Source organism: Eimeria mitis, genomic scaffold, assembly GCF_000499745.2.
Source record: "Eimeria mitis Houghton genomic scaffold, Emh_scaff65, whole genome shotgun sequence".
NCBI lineage: Eukaryota > Apicomplexa > Conoidasida > Eucoccidiorida > Eimeriidae > Eimeria > Eimeria mitis.
The window spans coordinates 21,143-43,100 of NW_013574657.1; the positions used below are offsets into that span (position 1 = coordinate 21,143).

The following is a 21,958-nucleotide window of genomic DNA, read 5'->3' on the forward strand; positions in this document are numbered from 1 at the left end:
ACGCAACGGAACCAGCAACTGTCCTTGCAACTACTGCACTGCCCAGGACAGCAGAAGCAGCAGAAACGACGAAGCGGCTTTTGCTGCTGTCAATGCTGGCTCGTGCTGGGCTTGTAGCGGCTGCTGCTGTAGGTTAACTTGGAGGGATGAGGGAGGACACGGCAGCAGCAGTATTGTTTTGCTGTTAGCAAGCAACGGCGCCAACAGCAGCCGGCAGCAGCAACACCAGCGCCTCGTTGCTGCAACGCAGCAGCAGCAGCGGCGGTAGCCACGGCTTTTTTGGCTGAAACGCAGCAGACTTTACATACACTCAAACAAACTAGCCCAAAGAGGATCTTTTTTGTATCCTCTTCCTCTTCACTCTTCGTCATCTCTGCTTCCTCCTGCTGCCTCGTGGCAGCAGCAGCTGCAGCTGCTGCGCCCGGAGCAGCAGCAACATCTCTTTTAAGAAGCTTATCGAGAGGCTTCATCTATGCTAAAAACGACACAACGCACCGCCAAGGTGACTATTTCTGTCGTTTAAGAAGCCGGAGTCCTCCGGCTCGCCGTGCTGTGGCCTTGCTGCATTTTCAGCAGCAACTGCTGCTGAAGCTGCTGCCCATTTTCCGCTCTGAAATATAACTCCGTTTTCGTTTCAATCTTGTTTTTGGCTTTTTCCCGAATCGTAGGCCGTACTTTCCGGCAATTCTCCGCTGCTGCTGCTGCTCCTTTTGCTTGGGGGGGGGGTCGAGAGCGCGGTTGTTCTCAGACGGGAACCAGCAGCAGCAAGGCGCNCTTGGGGGGGGGGGGTCGAGAGCGCGGTTGTTCTCAGACGGGAACCAGCAGCAGCAAGGCGCTTCCTACTGCTGCTGATGCTGGTGCTGTAGCTGCACTGTATGGGAACTTAAATACAGACGGCTAAAGCAGCAGCAGCAACACTGGATAATCCTACTTCATCGGCGCAGTGCGCTCAGAGCAGCAGGGCAGCGGCAGCACCAGCGTGGGCTGGAACATCAGCAGCAACACTGCCAGCAACACTGAAGGCTGCAGTAACAGCGGCATTAGCGGGAGGAGAGTCTGTATCGTTAGGATCGAAGAAAGCACACACGGCGCATGTGATCGCAGCAATCGCAGCAGCAACGGGGACGGTAGCAACGCCAGCAGCAGCAGCACCACGAGTTTACGCACATCAAATGGCGGGTACATCCCCAGATCCCGTGGCTTTCGTGGAGCAGGGGTCAGGAATGGGGGGTTCGCAGCGGCAGCAGCAGCGGCAGGATGGGGGGAGAACTGCTGCATCTGATGCTGCGTCTCTTAGTGCTGCTGAGGAAGAGGATGAGCAGAAGCAGCAGGAACCGCAGAGCGAGAAATATCCAGAGGGAAGTGGAGACAGCTCTGAGCGGCAATCTTCAAATGGCTGGAGTGTCAGGTCGCTGCCGGCAGAGGACCAGCCGCAACAGCAGGTGCAGCAGCACCGGCAGTGGGAAGCAGGAGGAGCAGCAGAAGCGTCTGCTTCAACGGAAAGAAAGAACAGTGGTGCATCCGTGGCAGTGTCTGAGGTTGCTCTAGGTGAGCTGTCTGGAGGACTTCCTTCTCTTGCAGCATTTTTGGCGGGACAGGCAAATTCGAAGGCGTCCAGCTCATCAGAGGCCGCGACTAAAAAAGGGGATGAGTGTCTTCAAGAGAAAAGAGAAGAGCCGTCAGAGAGAGCGTCGTCCCCGCCGGCAGCAGCGGGTGCAGCAGCAGGTGCGGCGCCAGCAGGAGCACTAAGGGGCGGTGGGCAGGCGGCGTCAGCAACGACTGATGCTGGAGAAGATGCAGGTGAAACAGAAGTGGAAGCATCAGGTGCTGCTGGAGCTGGAGAAGAATGTGGCGAGGAGGGTGAATCGCGCTCGTCGTCAGCAGCAGCAACGGAGGAAACTGCTGCAGGTCCTGCTGGGGCTACACCGCGACGGCGGCAGCGGGTTGTGGGACCTGAGTTGTATTCGCGTTGGCAAATGTGGGCGAAGAAGGTTGAGCGCGTGAAGGGTGTTTGCTACAGCAGCACTCGCCACGAGTGGATTGCAGTGGGTCCGGTTCAACAGGGCAGCAGCGGGCGAAAGAAAAATGTGTATTTCTCTGTCCCCAGGTACGGCTTCTCGGAGGCGAGGCAGCTAGCTGTTGAATGCAGGAGGAGGCAGGAGGAAATTTTGGCGGGAGGTGGAGACAAAGCCGTTGACGCAGCTGCAATCGCAGCAGAGCTCACGGAGAAGTACAGGCAAAGAGCGGGAGCTGCTGCGGCTGCAGCAGCAGCTGCCGCTGCTGCAGGCCAGCCGCTGCCGGACGGCGACGACAGCGATGAGCTCGAAAGACTAGGCCTCACTCTGATGGAGGAGACCGATGAAGGCAGCAAAACGGATGCAGAGGAAGCGTCAGCAGCAGCAGACACAGACAGCAGCAGAGGCGCCGCGTCTAGTGCTGCAGGCAGCGGCGCGCAGCATGCAACAGCCTCCCCGTCAGGGGGCAGACCCTATGAACTGCGGAAGAGGCGTCCGCCCACAACTCACCTCAGCGACGATGAGGCAACGGACGGAGCCGCCAGGCGCTCATACACCCGAACACAGCAACAAGCGCAGCACCAAAATAACCCCAGAAAACGGGGAAGGCCCCCGAGGTCCCGCGGTGGGGCCCCGCTAAGCGACCTCCCAGCTTTCGGAGCTGCATTCGCTGCTGCAGATCCGCAACAACAGCAGCTCGTGCTTCAGCAACAGCAGCAGCAACAGCAGCAACAGCGGGGAGTTGCAGCTGCGGTGTGCAACACAGGCAGCAGCACCCAAGGCGTTGGCGCCAGCAGCAGCAGTGGCAGCAGCAGCAACAACAACAGCATTAATATGCGTCTTTTGAGTGAAGCCCTTGGGATGGTTCTGCAAGACTTGCTGAGGCTCTGCTCATCCCCTTCGGCTCTTATTGCTGCTGGCGTTCCTCGCGACGCTGTAGATCTATGCGCCCTCAGCTGCCGCTGCATTGAAGTAAGTCAGCTTCCTCGGACTGCTGCAGTAGCAGCAGTTGCTGCTGCTGTTGCCTGCTGCATCAGTGCCTCTCTAGAGCAGCAACTCGAGTTTGCAGGTAGTGTATCCTTGCTTGCCTCAGAAGGTGGGGCGCTTTCTAGTTTTTGGAGTCAGCAGCTCTCAGGTCGGACATGAATTACATATTTATGTAGATCAGTGGCTGTTGCTGTTTTTGTTGTTGCGCTTTTCAGGCAAGCCAGCGCCGCGTGCGAGCTGCTACGTCGCCGCAGGAATTGGAGGAGTTCGTGTCCCTATTTAGAGACTGCATCATTCAGCATAGACTGCCGAGCAGCAGAAGGCCCGAGCAGATCCTCCTGTACGTAGAGGCTCTTGCGCGAAAAGAAAGCGCTGCTGCTGCAGCAGCGGCGGCTGCTGCAGCGGCGGCTGCAGCTGCGGGGGGGGGAACGGCAGCTAGTGGAGCAGCCACGGCAGCAGCAGCAGCTGCTGCTGCAGGCGGGATCAGGGGCTCTCAGCTGCAGCAGCAACAGTTGTTACTGCTGCAGCAAAAAGCTGTAAAGAGCGACACCTCGCCCGTGCGGCCTCTTAAGACACTGCCGCCGGTACAGCCACAGCCACAGCAGCATCAGCAGCAACGACTACAGCAGCTCCAGCTGTTGTCCCTGCTGCAACAGCAGCAGCAGCAGCAACAGCAGCAGCACGAGGGGCTTAGAAGGCCAGCAGCAGAAGCCTCCACTTCCCCGCCGAAGGATGCGATCCTCAAAAAATGTAGGTGCAACGAATGCTTAGCCCCCCAGCCTGCTGCTGCCTTCGCAGCAGCATCAGCTGTAGCATCAGGTCGGACCTCCGCGGCAGGAGGCAGTGGGTTGTGTGTGGGCCGTAGATGTCCCACACACCCGTGCACAGCGTGGCCGTGTTGCCTCCACCACTCTTTGGTTCCTCTTGTTCACTCATGCCGGGGGTCTACTCCCTTAGGCGTTTGAGTGGTAATGGGTGTGCAGTCGGGTTTCAAGTGCGAGGCTGCTCGTATTTTGGAAGGTGCTGCGGGGCTTGCAGCTGGACAGGCAGTTGTGCATCTGTTGCCTCGCTCCGGAGCCGTACGGAGCGTTATGCCCTCTTGTGGGGTCTTGTGTGTGCACGCAGATGTAAACTTTGAGGCCTGGCGTCGCTCTTGCGTGGCTGCGTTGAACAGAGCCGAGGACTTTGGGGATTTGCGCCGACTGCCGCAGCTCCGAGATGCCATTGTGTACATCTTAGGCGCTGACTAGCAGAGGAGTCGTCGCTTACAAAGATGTGAATAGGGAATTCCCACGCGCATGGCCGTTGCTGTTGCTGCAGGTGCTGCTGTTGCTGCTGCAGCAACCGCCGCAGCAACAGCAACAGCAACAGGCTGCACGCGCTGCATGGTGCTCAGGCATCGTCAGCACATGACCGACAATCAGGAGCTTGGCTCAACGGCAGCGTTTACGCTACAGCATCTTTTGCTGCTGTAGTAGACGCTGTGGCAGCGGCAGTAGGTACAGCAGCAGCAGCTGCACTGGCAGCAGGTACGGCAGCAGTATCGCATGCAGCCGTGTGTGACGTATTGAGTGAGCAGCAGCAGCAAATAGGAGCAGGCGTATATGGGCCGCAGCAGCAGCCGCATTTTGCAGTGAAAAGAAGAATGGCATGTTTTGAATTTAAGGGATAAACGTCTCTGTTCCGTTCCGCTGCCCCTCTGTGGCAGCAAGCAAACTTATCCGTCTTAGCATGTTGACTTAATTGATTACGATGTAGGTATTGGTAGTCGTGACGCCGCTGCTGCTTCTTCTGCTGTAGCTTTTGCTGTTGTTGCTGTTGCTTTGACTGGTTGAGCTGCTGCTGCCTGCAAGCCAGAGGGAGTTGGGGGAGACAGAATAGGGACACAAGCTAATATCACGAGCTGGAACAGGTAGCTGGTGACAGGCTAAGTGCCAAGCGTTAGAGCAAATGCAGGAGAATGATAGTGAGCAGTCACTGCAGTTCATCGCTGCAGCAAGGAAAAGACAGTAGTAAGCATTAAGCTTCGCTGACATTGCCACAAGCCGAGCACAAATCAGGGAACGGGGCAAGTGCAGCTGTAGGCTCCACGCACAGGAGAAAACAGAAGCAAAGACGCAAGAGGCCCAGGCGCTATGAAAAAAAATGCAGACAGTTACACGGCAAGCGAAGCGCCACGGAAGGGGAGACAGCCCGTGGGGGCTGAAGGAGAATCAGTGGAAGAGATGTACACTGGAAGCGTCCTCGCAACGAGGGGCGAGCCGTGCACGGTGTGAATACTAAGCAAAACAGAATCAAGAGGCCCAAAAAAATTCTCGTGGATGTCTCGGAGACAAAGACAGAAAGGAAGGGGGGAAGACGAAAATAGGAGAGCCAGGAACCCGTGGACGCAACAAAGGGGAAACTGCATCTCAAGCTATGCTCCTTTTGACATCAGGGCGTTTACCGCACGTGAAAGTGTTTATCTGCGTCTCTTCCTTGTCTCCTCCAGCGTTTGTGGGGGTACCCTGTTTCGCGGTTCTGTCTCCTCGTGGCTAATATCTTTTTTCGTGAGCAATTCTGTGTTTATGTGCCCGTTTGTTCGCTTCTGTGTCTCCGGCAGCTGCCTGCGTCGGTCTGCACTTCACGTCCTCCCGCCTTCTGTTCCTTATCCCCTGAGCTTTCGCTTCTCTCATGTGGTGCCCCCAAGCAGAACACAAGAGCAGCGCCTCGGCTGCTCCTGCAACCTCGACATGCGCCGCTCAGCGCGTGGTGAACAGAGCAAACTCCCACCATAGCCCCACTGGCGGGAGGACTTGAGCTCTTCTGGCGCTTCTTTATGCACGTCGTAGAGAAGTTCGTGTGAACGGTGCTGCTGACCGCGTCCCCCAAAGGGCCACTGGAATGCCTGCACTGTGTTCATTGCAATTAATGGCTTGACGGCACTGTCGTTTCACGGGGCCTCGTCCTGCGTTTTGTCTGCCTTCAATTGACTAATCTATCGCACTACTGTTCAACCTGTTCGCTGGTCTCCTACCGATATTTTTTTATGGTGATTTAGAAGGGCTCTTTCTACACTACGTTGCCAGTAAGTGTTTTCTCTGCGTACACTACATTACCAGTAAGTGTTTTCTCTGCGTACACCGTCGCAGGCAGAAAGCGTGACCCAAACGGCTGCACTCCAGAATTCTAACAGCATGCTCCCCACGGCAAACAGTTGAGGAAGACCGAACACAACACCGAATCTGCATTTTGATATTGAGCAATCAGTTCTGTGGTTTATGGAGATTGGATGCCACTCCACGTATCGAAACTGTCCGTCAGAAAGCCAAAGAGAACGAAATGGCGGTGCGACGGCAACCCGACCGCCGTCTCCCGCAAAACATGCAACAGCTAGCTATAGCTAGCTACAGCTAACCCCTGCTAACCACGGCTAACCATTGAGGTCCGACTGTCTACGGACGGATGCACCCAATATGTACAAGCTACTGACGCTTCTGCAGTTGGTGCGGCAAGCCAATGTGGCCAAGGTTGGCGCACATGCTGCCGCCTACTGAACTGTCAAGGTAAGTCTGGAGCGGCTGCAGCCGTTGCTGCAGCTGCTGCAGCTGCTGCTGCAGCCGCTGCTGCAGCTGCTTTCGCCTCCGGCCCATTTCTTGGCGCCCTGCGGTGGCAACGCAAGGCCGCCGAGGGAGGTGACTGCCCCGCGGCACGATTTGAGAGTCAAGAAGCACCAAGCTGCGCATATGCCACTACGGGGAAAACGAAGACAAGAAAATAATGAAAGACAGATGACAGCTTAAGGTGAGGAAGAAAGAGTGAATGAACATAGAAAGAGGAAACCCAAGCCTCACCCCCCCCAAAAATGCTCATTCATCTTGTTTCAATTATTTGTCCACGTGAGTACGCCCTGCTTCCACCGCATCTGCTGCTCCTGCTGCCACTTGCGCGTCACCTCAGTCAAGGCGACATGTTTATCGCCGACGCAAATGTGCAGCACTTGGTCTTGCTGCTGGTTCAAAAAATAGGGACGTGCATGCGCTTCGACCACTGCAGGAGACTCTGCAGCACCAGGTGGTACTGATGCTCCTGCTGTTACTCCTGTTGCGGCTGTTTCTTGGTGTGGGGGGCCGTTTAAAGAGCTCCGCTGCACTCACCAGGCTCACAGAGAGAGATGAGGATCCCTCTTATGAAAAACAAGACTGGCTGGCTGCCTGCGTATGTGTCCTGCTGCTGCAGCAACAGCAGCCGAATGCGCTCGTCAGCTGCAGCAAGTGCAGCAAACGCAACTTGATATCCTTCTGTTCCTTCGTGGTAGAGGTCCGGAAAAGTCGCCATTAAACCGCTCTTCGCTGCAGCTGCTGCTGCTGCTGCTTTATTGACCACCTGCTGCAGCAGCGCTTCCCACAGAGAGTCATCTGGGATGGAGTTGAAGAGATTCTGCTCGGCTGCGAGGGCCAGATATGTGGAGGCCAACTGGCGCTCTTCCTCAGCCAGGTCCTGCAGCTCTGTCCAGGTGAGCCTGACGAACTCCATATCTACGCCATCAGCAGTCCCTTCGGCTGCTGCTGCCGCCGCTGTTGCTGCTGCAGCGTCTGCTGCTAGTGCTGTTCGCCCTGAATATTCCCGCGGCGGGGGCAATGGTGGAAGATCTGCTGATTCATGAGCCGGTTGCTTCCTCCCCCTTCTGCTCAACTGTCTGCTGGGAGTTCTAGGCGAGCCCGATGGTGACGGAGGGGGAGAGACTCTTTTCCGCTCAGGTGCTGGTGCCGGCTCTGCTTCTGCTGATTCTGCTGCTGTTGCTGAGTTTTCTGTGGGGAAGAATGGGGCGAGTCGTTGCTGCAGCGCAGAAAATCTTGTGAGGGACTTGTCTCGAATGATCCCCAGCTGTAACACCATCTCCGTGAAGGCGGTCCACTTTGAAGTCAGGAGGAAAGGCGCTGCCAGGGCAAAGTCCGTCATTTCTTTAAGCCCCAGCCCCCGAACCCTCTCTCTCAGGCTTCCGTCTTCTGTGCGGTCACTGCTGCTGCTGTCGTTGTCGCTGGTGTTGCTATCGAGGCAGAGGAGGGAAAAACGCTCACAGAGAGCCTGCTGCATCAGGGGGAGCCGTGTAACATATTCGCTACTCACTTCTCGCGTGGCATCTGCAGCAACTGTCTGCTGCTGCAGCGCCATCCACCAGCCGTGCGGGCTCCCTTGAGTGGGCGTTGCAATGGGGGCATTTTCCTCAACAACGGTCTGGCGGAGGCGCCTGCGAGCCGCAGGTGCTACGCCTATGAGGAAGGTAACTATCGCTGCGGCCCATAGGAACTGCAAGGCGCTTCGCTTCTCCGACGGAGAGGCCATCTGGTCGGTGCCCCCCGAGCCCCGGGGGGTGGGGAGCAGAGAGACGAAAAGGCTCCGAGACGAACAGGCTGTGCACCAAACCCTTGATGTTGGGTGCAGACAGCCAATAATAGGCTGTCCTCCAGGCGGTTTGCGTTCCGAGAGGAGGCGCCCGAGCAGCGGCGTAGGGGCAGCGCCTCTCGCTGCTGCACTGCTGCTGCAGATTCGGTACCTCCCGAGTTTCCAGAGAACCCTGTGTTTCTGGAATGGCCTGAATGGCTGTCCTCCCCCGTCCTTTTGGAACAGAAGAACTTCAACTGGCACGCAAGGAAAGAGCAGCCGCCGCGCCGCCAGCTGCCGATGTGCCCCGATGTGGCATCACGCGCAACGCCAGAACCACGTTGCCTGGGGAGCTGGGGCCTCAGGACTTCGTAAAAACCGCTAAGTTGAATCAATACAATTAAAAACACCAAACCACATTTGCTGGAAGAGATGGGATTACAAACGAGGGGCGCCGTGGCACAACCACCTCGCGGGCCCTGACTGGTGCCAGCTCCCCGATTATATGCGGCCCTCAATGCTGCTTTGTCTCTTTGCGTTTTTCTTTTTATCTAGAGCTTGAAGAGTAAGCTAGTCGAGTATAACTGCAAGTTAATGGCCTAGCTGGAAGGGGGGATGCATCGCATTTGCTCCTTTGCCACAACTGTGGGGGAGAACGACCTCCCCCGATGTGGGTTCCTCCTAAACACGCCAAGCCACGCGGCCCAAAGCACTCCGCAGCTCCCCTTCACAACTTTTCTCTGCACTTATCACAGCCTTCTTAGTATTATCTGCCTTCCTTAGCAGCTACTAAGCCGCAGATGGTGGAGTTTAGCCGCATTGGCCGCAAACACAGAGCTATGCACACCACTGTCCGAAGGCAAGCTTATCTATCTGTTCTGTGGGGCCTTCGCATGATGGTTACATTACTTGATGCCTCAAACTGCCCTTTAATTGCTCTTCAAGCGGTTGAAGGAGGTGACACACCAGGACGCAGCGACAGCTGCCACTGCTCTGCTCACACGCTGGGGGGCCCAGCAAGCCAAACGATGCACAAATAAACATGAACAGCAGGCGAGCTTTAGGATAGTAGGTGAACAAGTATGCGGGGGCAGCGCCACGACAGACAGTGCCCACGTAGACCAGGTCTCAAGATGACAGCCCTTTGGATGTGTTGGCGTAGGACAGGTAGCGTCTCAAATGCCATCGTTGCCGCTCCTGTTCGCCTACGATCTGCTGCTAGCCATTGCCGAGCAGCCGTTTCTGTTTGCCCTCTGCGCGCGCTGTTCGAGGCACGGGGGTACCAGGTGTTGCCGGTGCCCCAGCTACTTTGGCTGCCCCTGAAATGGCACGGACAGGCTCAACTGCTGCGTGGCTGTCGCTGTCGCTACCACTGCTGCTGCTACTGCTTTTACTGCTTCTGCCACTACTCTCCTTGCTGCTGCTTGAGCTGCTGCGCTTGCTACTGTCGCTACTACTACTGTTTCTGCTGCTCTCGTCGCTCCTTGGGCTGGCTTTGCTGCCGTTGCTACTTTTGCTACTATGTTTGCTATCGCTGCTGCTGCTGTCACTGGAACTGCCGCTACTGCTGCTGAGGCTGCTACCGTCGCTGGAGGAGTATGACTCCTCAGTGCTTCGTTGGTGGTGGATTGCGTTGGCGGTATGCTTGTTTGCTGCTGTCACTGCTCCCGCTGTGTTCATTGCTGCGTTGCCTTGGAGGGGCGCTTCCCCACTTCTCTTCGATTCGATACCTTTGGGGTGTCTCAATTCTTTAAGTCGGTTTTTTAAGGCTCTAACTTCATTTTGCACGAGGTGCACCTGTTGCCTCTGTTGTTGCTGCTGCATGCGTTGGTGCTGCGACCAAATCTGATATGCTTGTGGACCCTTCCCGCCTTTTTGCTGTTGCCATTCTTGAAGTTGCCTTCTACATTCCCTTTTCCGGCTTCGACTGCAGCTCAGGGCGGCATCGATGTCGTCCAACAGCTCCTCTACGGCTGCGGCTGCAGTTGCCGATAGGGTGGGTTGCCGAGATTGCAGCGGTTCCTTGAGCAGAGATACAATTTTCCGGAGGTCCTGATGGACCAGAACCAGCCACAAGCAACAGAAAGCGTGCAGTGCGAACAACAGCAGAGCACGAACATAACAGAGCTGCCACAGTACAGGGGAACGCGCGATGACGCATCATTGTGTGCGACTCGGCCGATGCAGAAAGTAAATGCACAAACACAAGTACATTTTAGTGTACATTTTAGCAGCAAAACACAGGATAAGATACCTGCAACAAATCGTTCCAAGTCTCTGCTGTGGATTGGTTGAATATGAGCGGCCGCGTGTCCCTCTCGTGGTAGCTTCTGCCAGGGATCGCTGCAGCAACAGCAGCGCCCGCTGCTGCTGTTGCTGCGCTGTGCTTTAGCAGCTGCAGCAGTGTTTGACGGCATTGCAGCAGTTGCAACTGCAGCTTATCCTCCTCTGGGGATGCGGGCATAAAGTACGGCGGCTGCAGCTGGCGCTGCTGCTGCAGCAGGAAGACGTTCACATGAAGCAAGAGTGAACGAACGTCAACTCTCCTTGCTGCATCTACTAAACTTTTAAGAAGGTCCGTTTTGGCTTCTTTCGTAGTAGATGCCTCGCCTGTCTCCTCGCGTTCCATTGGTGCTGCTGCTGCGGCAGTGCCTGTGGTGGGAGCAACAGTGCCTTCAGATACCCGTGTGGTCTGTTCCTAGGGGAGAGTAATCAAGTAATTCAGTGGCTGCGGGGCGCTCGCTTCCGTAAGCCATAAAGGCGGCAACAAGCGTTTGTTGTAGTTTCAGTGGTGGCACTGGTTGGCCTATGTTCGGTAGATTCAAGCGTTGCACTCTCCACTGTAGAGGCTAATTATTCAAGTCGAAAATCGCACCAAAATGCTCTGCAACTGTTATGTTGTGTCCAATATGGTCTCATCAAGAGCCGCTGTTGCTTTCTGCTGTGCGTCCCCCGTCGGCTGCAATCATCGGCGCTGGGTGTCGCGGCCTCACCGTTGCCAGGATATCTCTAGTATTTATATTATGCATACAAAGGCTGTACGCGTAGAATATAAGTATATTTGTATGTATGCATAATATACTTCCATATATATGTTTGATGCCTGGCATCCTAACGTCCAGTAAAGCTTCAACTATGCCTGGAGGAGCTCAGTTCCTTTTTGCCCCGTTCCGGCGGCAGTTTTCTGCGCCCGACATTATGCCACGGATTTTCCCCTGGCAGTTCTGATCTCTTTAACCAAGAGGATCCTTCTCACAAAATCAATGCTTCTACGGGCCTTTTAATGGGCTGTACACATCGTGTGGCAGCTTTACCACTTCGCGCCGTGGTTCCTTCCCCGTGACCATGTGGCTCAAGTCCTGAAAATCCATGTCCGATCAGCATGTTCCTTTCCATACAATTTATTTGCCTTTATAATCGATCACCCCTCGCCCATATTGCCTTTAACTCGTTCTGCGCCCGTCTCTCGGCAGCTCCCCAGGTACATCACAAACCAAAAGACTGCACAGGCCATCCTTCTTCGCCTCAAGCTTCAGTCAACGACTTCCTGTTCTTGGACTCGCTGTTCAGTGTTCTGTAGTTCCTCCTTATCGCGTTGTAGCTCAACGGCAAGAGGCTCCTAGCCCAGGTCGTTACTCCGCCCTTGCGCAGCCCCTTCGCGCGGCCTCGTCCCTGTTGACAGACACGCGTCCATCTTCCTAAAGTGCGTGTTTTGCAAGTTATATCGCTTTTTACTTTCCATCCGTAACGAAAGGCCCTAAGCTTTCCTCAAAACTCCGGCGTGTAACCTCAAAAACACCCAGTGCTTCCCCCATCGAGCTATCCGCCCATCCTAGGAATCTGAGAACGGCAATCAACCGTCACGAATCCGCTGCCAAATGATTTCAGTGGCGATCTGCAAACTGGGAAAATTACAGCTAAAAGTATCAAGGCGTTAGGATAGCCCGCGAATGGCCGTGCAAAGTCCACCGCAAGGGATGGGATGGGAGTCCTCAGCAGCTCGCCTACAGCCGTCCGTCTCGGGATATAAAAACGTTTGCTACCCGACCAGGTAAGGGGCATAGTCAATGGTACTGAAGTTCCGGGTCTAAATTGTATATTCCTGTAGCGTTCAGCCCCCGCATGAGGCACTGGCGCAAAGTGCTTCGGATGCCCAACAGACGAGCAAGAAGAAATGGGTATGACCAACCATTCCGGCTTCTCAATAGGGCTTCCAGCGTACCCTTTTTGGCTGCTTCAGGGCCCGGAGTGTGGGCACCATAAGCTGGCTCCGTAGCATTGTCTTAGATCCGCCGGATGTGATGGCGTTGTGTGGCTACCTGTAACTACAACCTGGGGAAGTAACTACAGTCTGTTGGCTGGCATAACTGCATCACTCGTGCACTACGCCGTACCGCATGAGATAGTTGAGCTGGTGCAGATACTCACACATGACTAAGTGAGCATATCGGTATGTTGGCTGGGTGTGTGTGCTGGCAAATGGAGTGAGCTTACGCTCCCTATCGAGGCAACTGAAGACAGCCTTCATAGGTATAGTTATGACTGCGCCCTCACACTGATGGGCCTCCGATCTTCCTTGATGTTCAGCGTTCAAAGGAAGGACAGAATCAGCGTAGACCTCGCCAACTGCATAACGCAGGCTGTGCGACGGCGTCACTGGACGCCCACACAGTCCATTTACATAAGCGCAGTATGCTGAAGATGTGAAACGCTCTGCGGAACCACTATTAGTCGCTCAACACCACATGGGAAGCGTTGCCCCGGTGTCATCCCGGGAGCGACACTATAGACAAAGCTCGAACAGCTCACAAACATGCAACATTAGCTTTTGGAGACAACCTCCTTGGCTTCCAGCTAAGAGTTACCCGAAGGCTATCAATGTTCTGAAAGCGAAGCAACTGCCCTGAGATATTTATGCAGCTCCGAAGCTCGCAGAGGCATGATCTTCCGTCAAATAGCAAATTCCGAGCATGCAGCGCCAGCGTTCACAGCAGTTGTGTCAGTGTAAAGTCAAGCATGACCTTGCTAACGAAAGCAAGGCGTCCAACTTGCACAGCAACTATATCAATGTGAATCTGATTGCGAGAATTCCAAATCGTCTTCTCTCCACGGATCCCACATGGGAGACCTGAACCTTCTGGGGCGGCTCGCTTTGCACAGGATCTCCCGCATCAATTCAACAACTTCACGAGCCCGAGGGCGCTTTCCTGTCCCATATACCTTTAAGGCGGAAAAGAGCTTCTTCGCAAGAATCACATGTTCATATCCTTGTTGTAAACGGATTACTATCATATGTGGAACCTTCAAAAGTTTACCCATGTGAATATCCCACCAAGCTTCTTTCCTCATTGCGGTCCCCAACACTTCACAAGCACACCACAAGTAATCTGTCGTTAGAAACCGAAATGCCAACAGATTCACCATCTCTACCGGGTACATCTCCTTCTTTTTCTCTTCATGTGCAAGTTGAAAAGCTACCAGATGCTCGCACAAGCTGACGAGAGAGCGAGCATCCTGCGTTGTGAGTTCGGTCTTTCTGAGCAATTTTCGAAGCGGCAGCATTATGCTGACGAGCCACTTACGAGGGACCTTCTTCATGGCCCTCTCATAGCTAAATGGATCCACCGACTCCAACTGACCGACTTCCGGCAATCGATAGAACAGGTGATTACAAAAATCGGTTCTTTCCGGGCATCTGGGTCCTGTCGATGGAAGTCCTTCTGGAATTGTGGGGCCCTTCAGGTAAGCACAGGACCAAAACAGGCTTACGGCTAACAGAGCAAGAAATATAAGTGCAAAACAACCGGCCCCCGCATGCACAGCGTCTATCAGCTGCGACCTATCCGTGCATGCTGTTTCGAAGGTATTTAATACCTTTGAAGCAGCATGCACAGAGAGGTTGCAGCTCATGCGCGCTATGTAGGCTTGCAATGTTAAAGGAAGTAAACTCTTCCACCGGTTACTCTTGAATAATCAAGGTGTGAAACAGGCAAAACCCGTAAACGGTAGCACGGCAAAAGTCAAGGGAAAGCCTCAGTGACTGTTATATTTCCAACACCAAATAAAGCAGAACCACTCGGCAACGCACAATAGGAGACTAAGTACGTCAATTCACTATGGGTACCGTGCTGTGGGGCCTTCTCAAAAGAACGAGGCGGCTTACTGATGGTTGAGCAGGGGTCGACTCCGGTGAGGAAGTGCTCGCTGAGTTTGGCTGTTTATCTGCCGAGATGCCAGTCCAGCTAGAAGTACCATGAAGCCCAAGCGAAGCAGCAGAAGTTCCGTCCTGAGGCCCAACCATACACATCTCTATCTGCGTAGAAACATATAAGCCCACTACACCCAGCTGCAATGTAGAGCAGTGGAAATGGGCACGGATATGCACGTACAACGTAACCTGGATGCAGCAGAGATGAGCTGCACTATTTCTAGAAGTATTAAGGTGGCCCTGGTAAAGTGACCGACACGACAAAATTAATAACTCCACACATAGTTGCTATACAGTGCAAAACTGACGGAGTGCCCAAGCTGTGACTTGAATTCCTCTGGTTCCGAGTGTTCAGCAGCTTGTGCGGTTGGGACAGCGGAAGACGTCGTATCAGCAAGCAAAAAGGTAGGGTTTGTTTTCCAGTTGCTGCCGGGAGAAGGCTGCAAAGTGTGCGGTGACTCCTGAATGATCTGGAGAAAAATCTGACTTCCATCATCTCCTTGGATGTGTTGGGGGGCGTCTCGAGCACCCGACGAAATTTGGGCACCGGACATCTGGTTCGATTCCTGAAACTCGAGTCTTAACTGTGCAGGCTGAAAAGGGAGATCCAGGTGAGCCAAGGGACTGCCCTGCGGTGCAAGAAATGGTAGCTGCTCAGGAGCAGCAGAAGGCCAACCTGCAGGAGGGCACAAATAAAATGAGAAAACAAAGCTGCAAGGTCTTCAACAGTTTTCCGAGAGCTGGGAGATGCCGTGCAGATGAATATTTGCCGGGCACTTTACTGGACTATCTTGAGTGGATCGTGGTCGGTAGCCGTGTCCGTCGTTTTACGAACCTATTTCTTCAGGGGTCCTGTAGCTTGGTAAGACTTCTCCAGTTGTCTGGGGGGAAGGGGAGGCTTCTCTGTTGGGCTGGTATCCGGAAGAGAATTTTCCAGGGGGTTGGCTTGGGGTGACGTTAGCTGATGAGCTGGGAGTCTCATCCAAATATAGCAGGTCTGACGAGGCTCTGGATGCCAGTTCGGTCAAGTCAAGTTTATCTGGACCACTGTGCAGCATCTCAAGCTCGGACCCAAAATTTTCCAATAGCGCGTCCATCCAACGAAATACCTCATCATTGTTCTCGTCGTCGGACGGCGATGCAAGGCCTAAAGTGTCTGAGACCCCTTCAGAGAGGGCAGTTGGGGGAGGGATGGTCTGAAGCCGCGTGAAATGCTGGCCTTCCTGAGTAGGAGGAACGTGATAACTAGTGGATGCACCAGCCTGCAACGCATCCGTCGCCTGATAGCTGGCCCCTGCAGTCGGTTCCATCCAAAGAGGTTCCTGACGGGCCCGTTTTACTCCGCCTTCTGCTTCTTCGCCCTGGGAAGCACTCACGTTTCTTTTTCTCGGGAAAGGAAGGCCTTCACCAATTACCAATGCTGAAGGGGAGGGGAACGGCGGCAAGGTATTGCCTCCTTCTGGTTGAAGGGGACTCCATGCTTCTAGGAACTCTCCACAGAGCACTGAAAATTCGCTCTCATCTACGGTACTCTCGCTTTTTCCATCACTACTAGCGAGGCGGCGCAGCAATGGCTGCGACGACACCCTCCCCCTTGGGAGTAGACAGAAAGAAACTGCCAAAATAAAGGACAATAGGAACACAATGGCAGCAAGGGCAAAAGTTTTCGCGTGGTGTCCACGGCTCCCCACAGAGGCGAGAGGACTCGGATACGAGATAACGTTGCTGCTGTTGATGAATTGATGATGTCGCGTTGCAGTGACGGCATCTGTCGGCGTCTCCAGGGACCGAAACATAGTCTGCACGGCGTCATGCATTGCAGAAAAAGCGGCTGCAATTACTGAACTGCAGTCAGAAATAGCCTGTGAAATTCAATAAACTGTGTGGGAAGAACGAAAAAGGCACGGTCAGCATCAAACAAACCCCGCTGCTTGTCTGGAGTGGCCGACGGTCTGCGCGGGCACTGCTCCGGCCCTTCACAGCGAGCTACCAGTTTTGAGACAATCTTTTTCAGCACTAATATTGTACTTCTTTTGTTAACAATATGAAAAGCAGTTTCTGTCCACCTGCTTCGGCTGGCAGTGGCGACCACGTGGTAGGGGCATCATTACAATCGGCCCAGTGACAGGCACGAGCCGGCGACCTGCCTTTTGAAGCAAAACAAATCACATAAAACGCATCAAAAATATAAATGTGGTAGAAGCGATTAAACGACCCTCTCAAATGCTCTACGGACCGTACGCGCAAAGGGTACAGGCCTATGGCGTGGGGCGGCAGCGCTCTGAGCAGTGCGTTTCCCGGAGCCATTTTGCATGTTGCAGCAGTTTTTCCTCGATATGGGAATACAGCGTAAGGCACCAACTTCTTCGGTGATTTCTTATCTTTAGATCGAACCAGAGACTTGCCGGTTAATTGCTCGGAGAGTGGAGAACGGTATAGAACTGTAGACCATTGGTCTTCGTATCATCGGCATTACAGCGGACAAGGGGGAATTGAACCTACACACCCAGAAAGCATTTCATCGCTAATATTCCCAAGAACAAAAATCACAGAAGAAACGCTTGCTTCAAGTTTCATGCATTTTTTGGAAGCGAGAAGGAATACGATAACTGTTTCTTGGTTTCAGGAGAGACAATCGGACAGCCGGGATATTAGATGATATGTGGCATACACTGCACGCACTCTGCATCAACTAAGTAAAAGAGGCAATGCACTGTTCGTTTATACCCCTTTCGCAGTTTCCTAGCGAGGTGTGCAACAGTCTTTTAGGGCGGAGCACGCTTCTCTGGGCGGATCCCTGAGATGCTGACTAGCGCCTTCGGCCGTTTAATTCAAGTGTAAGCCCTTTCTAATTGTACTGCCCCGCGAAGATACAACCGAGAACGCCAGTTTTGGCTGTCTAGGCCTGTTATGGACTCACGTGACCATTTCCATCTGCATCATCTGTTGCAGTTTTGCAAGGGCGCCTTGCACTTCACCTGCTTGGCAGATGCCATTTTGCGCTTCTTTGCATTTTTTTGTCTCTAACATGGCGAATATGGCTCCTTCATCTGAAGGCTTCACTGTTTCCCGTTCTTTGTATATGGCAGAATGGGTCGGTGGCAGCCACTGAGACAAAGCCATGTGTCTGCTCAGGAAAGCAAGAGTCAAATTATCCCTAATCTGTCTCTCTTTCAACAAGTTGTATCGGTAACCGAGTAAGCGTCGCTGGCCTTTTGGGTCCTTGAGTATCTCCATCTGCACAGTATTGCCCGCCTTCCGATGCAGGCGCCTCCTAGGATGCTCATCAAACAGAGCGACTGCCACTGCAGCTTGACAAGCTGGAAGACCTCGTCTCCGACAACCCACATGGTCGTGCGTAGCACTGCCAGCTAGCATANCGCTTGGCATTTGCAGGCCGTGCCACCACTGCACTATTTTCGCCGTCTACCATAGCATCTACTTTTTAATCACTCAGATACCACCTAATTACTCTTTCCTGTGAGATCGTTTCCGGAATGTAGCACTAGTCGGAGTTGTAGAGGGCCCGAGGCAGGCGTAGCAGCTGACATCCTAAACAGAAGAGTCCAGGCAAGTTTAGCTATTGAAGGTGCGTATCAAAAAGTAGCAATTGACGGTTTGTACTTCGTGACAGTACAACCCCTCAACTGTCACATGTGAACTAGTGGAACAAGAAAGCAGCTTTGCTGAAATGTCAAGGGATGCGTGAAGGATTTCCAGTGCTGGCTACAGGCATACGCTACTTGAGCTTTGCCCGAATGCGTCCACGAGAGAGAGACCTTCAAGCTGTAGGCGCATTCGTGCGAATACAGTAGAAGGATAACTTCACGTATTCGAGGGGCCCGGCTCTAAACGAGATGGTACACGGCCGTGTCCCCGTGTCCGCAGGGAGCGTCTATGTATGAAACGCCAACTGCGTTTGGAAAAGCCGTAAAAGTTGATGAAGAGCCACCATAGCGTCAATAAAGTTTGGAAGCGTTGCGCAGAGTCTTCCAACCTGTATTCTGGAAGCTGAAATCAGCTTCTCAGGTGCTTCGTTGCTGCATGCGCCCTTTCAAACGAAATAGGACGTACCGCAATCATACACTGTAGAAGATCCGAGCAACACATCCGCAAAGGCGGTTGGCTCACTCTGCCGTTTCAGGCTGTTGAAAGGCACGTGGGTAATATCCAAGTTTCTCGATCTCCTGTACGACAGCGAACAATGCGCCTTCACTGCTTTTCACGGTGATATAATCAGCTGCATCTTTGGCGATGTCATCACCATCCTCGACACATACTGCAATGCCTGCCTCCTTAAACATCGACAAATCGTTGTCTGCGTTCCCTAGAGCCAGGATATCCTCACAATCAATGTTCAAACGACTAGCAAGCTGGCGGAGGCCAGTGCCCTTGTTGAATTCTGCCCGATAAGCGCTGAAGGCACGAGCGGCCCACCTCGCGAATCCAATTTCTTCGCCGAATTCTTCCTTCAGATGCGGCAGAACTTCGTCAAGCTTTCTGGGCTCGTCAGACACGACTGCTCTGTACTGGCTAGTGTAAGTATCATCTCGTGTGCCTAGAACTGGTCCTGGCGGTGTCTTCCCGAAAGAGACGTTACCTAGTCCATGGGCGCTAAAAGAACGAAGGAGTCGATCCTTTTGAATTTTGGTTAGCGGACCGTCTGCAATAATGTCTCCTTGCCGGTCCACAACATATGCGCCATTAACAAACACCCCGGGAAAACCAAAATAGCCAATTGCCTCTAGCGTGTCGTAGCCAAGGGCGTCTTCGGTAGCCTTTGGGTCTTTCCCTGTAGCGAACGCAACTTCAATGCCTAGCTCTTTTGCGCGTTTAAACCCTTCTATGTTTTTCGTCGAGAATATACCGTCATTCGTAGTGAGGGTTCCGTCAACGTCTACAACAATCAACCGGATTGGGCGATCGCGCTGAGGAAATTGTGTCTTTTGCACATCGACCAAACANCGGCAGAGATGCTGGGGCCCGTCGATGGAAAAATGCACGACTGAAGAAAAACAAATTAAAGTTGAACAACAGGCTGCAGAAGCAGCATGCAACTCTGTTAAAAATACTAATATATCTGGATTATTATTTTCTGGAGCATGCGCATGAGGACGAGGAAAAGGCCCACAATGATTCCAGCTTGGCAATAATTGAGTGGGGTTGGACGGGACAGTGAGGCCAAATATCCTAGTCGAAAACTACGCAGATCCTAATATATTTCCGCCATAGCCCCCAACAAAACTTCATTATTTCGCTGCTATCATCGGTGTTTGCTCCCTTTTTGTGGCCAGAGAGGTGGGTGATTCTTGGCAAGCTGAAGTCCCCGTCAATGAGGCGCGTCGGGGTGCGGCGAGCTTCGTGCTAGTAAATCCCCCTCCTCAAATATGTATCGCACCTCTAACTAAGAAAGTTGTAAGAGTTATCTTCTACTTCCACTCAGCGATGCAATTTTCTCTATGCGTTCGATGCTGCCGCGGCGCGCCTGTCCATATCAACTGCTGTCTGTACCAACACAAACATGGCCTGAGTATGTTATTAATTTTTCCATCTTGTGTAGCTTGCTCGATGGTCAGTAGATTAAGCATTTTTGANGCCTGAGTATGTTATTAATTTTTCCATCTTGTGTAGCTTGCTCGATGGTCAGTAGATTAAGCATTTTTGATGACTGGTTGTCATGTATGATGCCTTCAAGGAAGAGCTAGAAGCGAATTTCAATTTCATAGGGCACCACTATCATTGATTGCATCTCTGAAGTCAGCACAGGAGTAATCACCTGGCCTTGGTAAGCTGCCTGAAAGCATATACGAATGTTGAACAAGTGTCTACAGCGATAATAGATGGAGCAAAGAAGGGTCGGTTGATCTTGCGTGTGACGCTGTATTAGTTTTGATTGTAGCGAGCTTCTGTAGCTTTGTCTGGCCGAAGTTAGCACGGGAACATTGACTTGGCCTTGGTAGGCTGCCTGCAAACAAATATAAATGCTTACTAAGCATCTACAGACGTAACGGATGCAGCAAAGGAAACCTGGTTATACTTACGTGTGAGGCTATCCTGCACCACTATTTGCAGCAAGGTGCGCTGCAACTCACGTCAGGCCGCCTCCTCTCCCGGAACCCAAGGCCCTGAGCGGCTGCGCCCTGGGGGCCTGGAGAGAGGGGAAGTCAGGTGCTTTCGGGGAAGTCTTCCCCCAGGTCGTTTGGTTTCAACGCAACTCGCCACGGTCCTTGTATCGTTGTGTGTGTGAAGGTGGTCTGCGTATTACCATGTGAGCGCACGCTGGTCACTGAGGGCAACCGAAATGCTCAACAATCGTCTATAGTGTTAGTACATGCAGAAATATGGCTTTATCGCTCATGCACTTCGAGTTTCGTTGCGGTGCGAGTTGCAGCAGGATGACTTGCAGTTCGTGGCAGGCCACCTCCGCTCCCGGTTTCAGCTGCTGCTGCTGCTGCTGCTGTGCAGCAGAAGCAACAGCAAACTGTTCTAATGATCCCTAGCAGCAGCCACTGTTGCTGCTGCTGTTGCTGTTGCTGGTGAGTAGAGAGGAAGTCAACTGCCTTTTGGAAATTCTCACCGTAAGTATTTCGACTGTTTGCAGGCAAAGTTACACTGTTGCTTACGTGCCGTATGCTTCAGCACTCTTTTGGTGGGATGGTGTGAGTCATAGGCGATTAGCTTTTGCTTTTTTCGAGTTGCTGGCTTGCTGACGGTGCATCAGCCAAACTGCTGTGCTACTGGCCTAAGCTGGGCTCCAAGGTCAATGGAGCAGCACGAGGGACTGTTGATGGGGATGCAGATGCCACCCAACCAGAAGTTGGTTTCACGAGCACAACTATGGGAGGATTCAGCTTCTATATGGGAGAATTTTCTTGTCACTTCGTCTGGGAAAAGGAACGTAGCAAGCTGGATCAGCAGGTTTCGGTGCAAAGGCAAAGACTGCAATATTAAATACATGATAACACGGTTTCGAAAAAAATATAGTGGACCTAGGAAGTTGAATGTGGCTGAGAAAAGAGACGGAAGTCAGCACTACGTGTAGTGCCCCGGGGCTCGCCAGGGGTCCTCCAGGTCCGCTGGAGGATTTGCTCCCAGTATTTAGAACAAATTAATATATTTCCATATCAAGTACTAAGTAGCCCTTCTACGTGACCCTGAGTCGGAATTGAAGGTAGCGTCAAGTCAACACACAGTATATTCCCGAATCAGCCTATCCGGGGCCTACAAGCATCGCCACAGTAAGATGCAGGGTAAACAGGTAATTACAAGGTACAGGCGGCACATAACCCCTATAAAATGCCAGTTGCTCGTGGAGTTGCTCCCCGAGATTGAGTTTCATGATGTTCTGTCCGTTGTCTGGCTCTGGCTGTTCACCTGAGTGGCA

The 21,958-nt window shown here is 53.1% G+C and overlaps 5 protein-coding genes across 5 annotated transcripts; 1 reads left to right on the top strand and 4 right to left on the bottom strand.

The window, feature by feature from the left end:
- Positions 1–1,172: 1,172 nt before the first annotated feature.
- On the top strand, positions 1,173–4,252 carry EMH_0059350 (uncharacterized protein; the record flags this gene model as incomplete). Its single annotated transcript, XM_013501201.1, has 3 exons — positions 1,173–2,987; positions 3,218–3,752; positions 4,128–4,252. The coding sequence occupies 3 exons, from the start codon at positions 1,173–1,175 to the stop codon at positions 4,250–4,252; spliced, it is 2,475 nt and encodes an 824-aa protein (XP_013356655.1).
- A 2,214-nt stretch (positions 4,253–6,466) lies between these two features.
- Positions 6,467–8,327, bottom strand: EMH_0059460 (uncharacterized protein; the record flags this gene model as incomplete). Its single annotated transcript, XM_013501202.1, has 2 exons — positions 6,467–6,645; positions 7,139–8,327. The coding sequence occupies 2 exons, from the start codon at positions 8,325–8,327 to the stop codon at positions 6,467–6,469; spliced, it is 1,368 nt and encodes a 455-aa protein (XP_013356656.1).
- A 1,257-nt stretch (positions 8,328–9,584) lies between these two features.
- EMH_0059570 (uncharacterized protein) lies at positions 9,585–10,995 on the bottom strand (the record flags this gene model as incomplete). The annotated part of the gene is made up of 2 exons (XM_013501203.1): positions 9,585–10,418; positions 10,621–10,995. 2 exons carry the CDS (start codon positions 10,993–10,995, stop codon positions 9,585–9,587), a joined length of 1,209 nt encoding a protein of 402 aa, XP_013356657.1.
- Positions 10,996–15,401: 4,406 nt separating this feature from the next.
- EMH_0059690 (uncharacterized protein) lies at positions 15,402–16,391 on the bottom strand (the record flags this gene model as incomplete). Its single annotated transcript, XM_013501204.1, has 1 exon — positions 15,402–16,391. The coding sequence occupies one exon, from the start codon at positions 16,389–16,391 to the stop codon at positions 15,402–15,404; it is 990 nt and encodes a 329-aa protein (XP_013356658.1).
- Positions 16,392–17,490: 1,099 nt separating this feature from the next.
- Positions 17,491–20,570, bottom strand: EMH_0059800 (uncharacterized protein; the record flags this gene model as incomplete). The annotated part of the gene is given in 4 exon segments (XM_013501205.1): positions 17,491–17,848; positions 18,706–19,536; positions 19,540–19,579; positions 20,564–20,570. Coding segments are annotated over 4 exon segments (1,236 nt in total).
- Between the last annotated feature and the right edge of the window lie 1,388 nt (positions 20,571–21,958).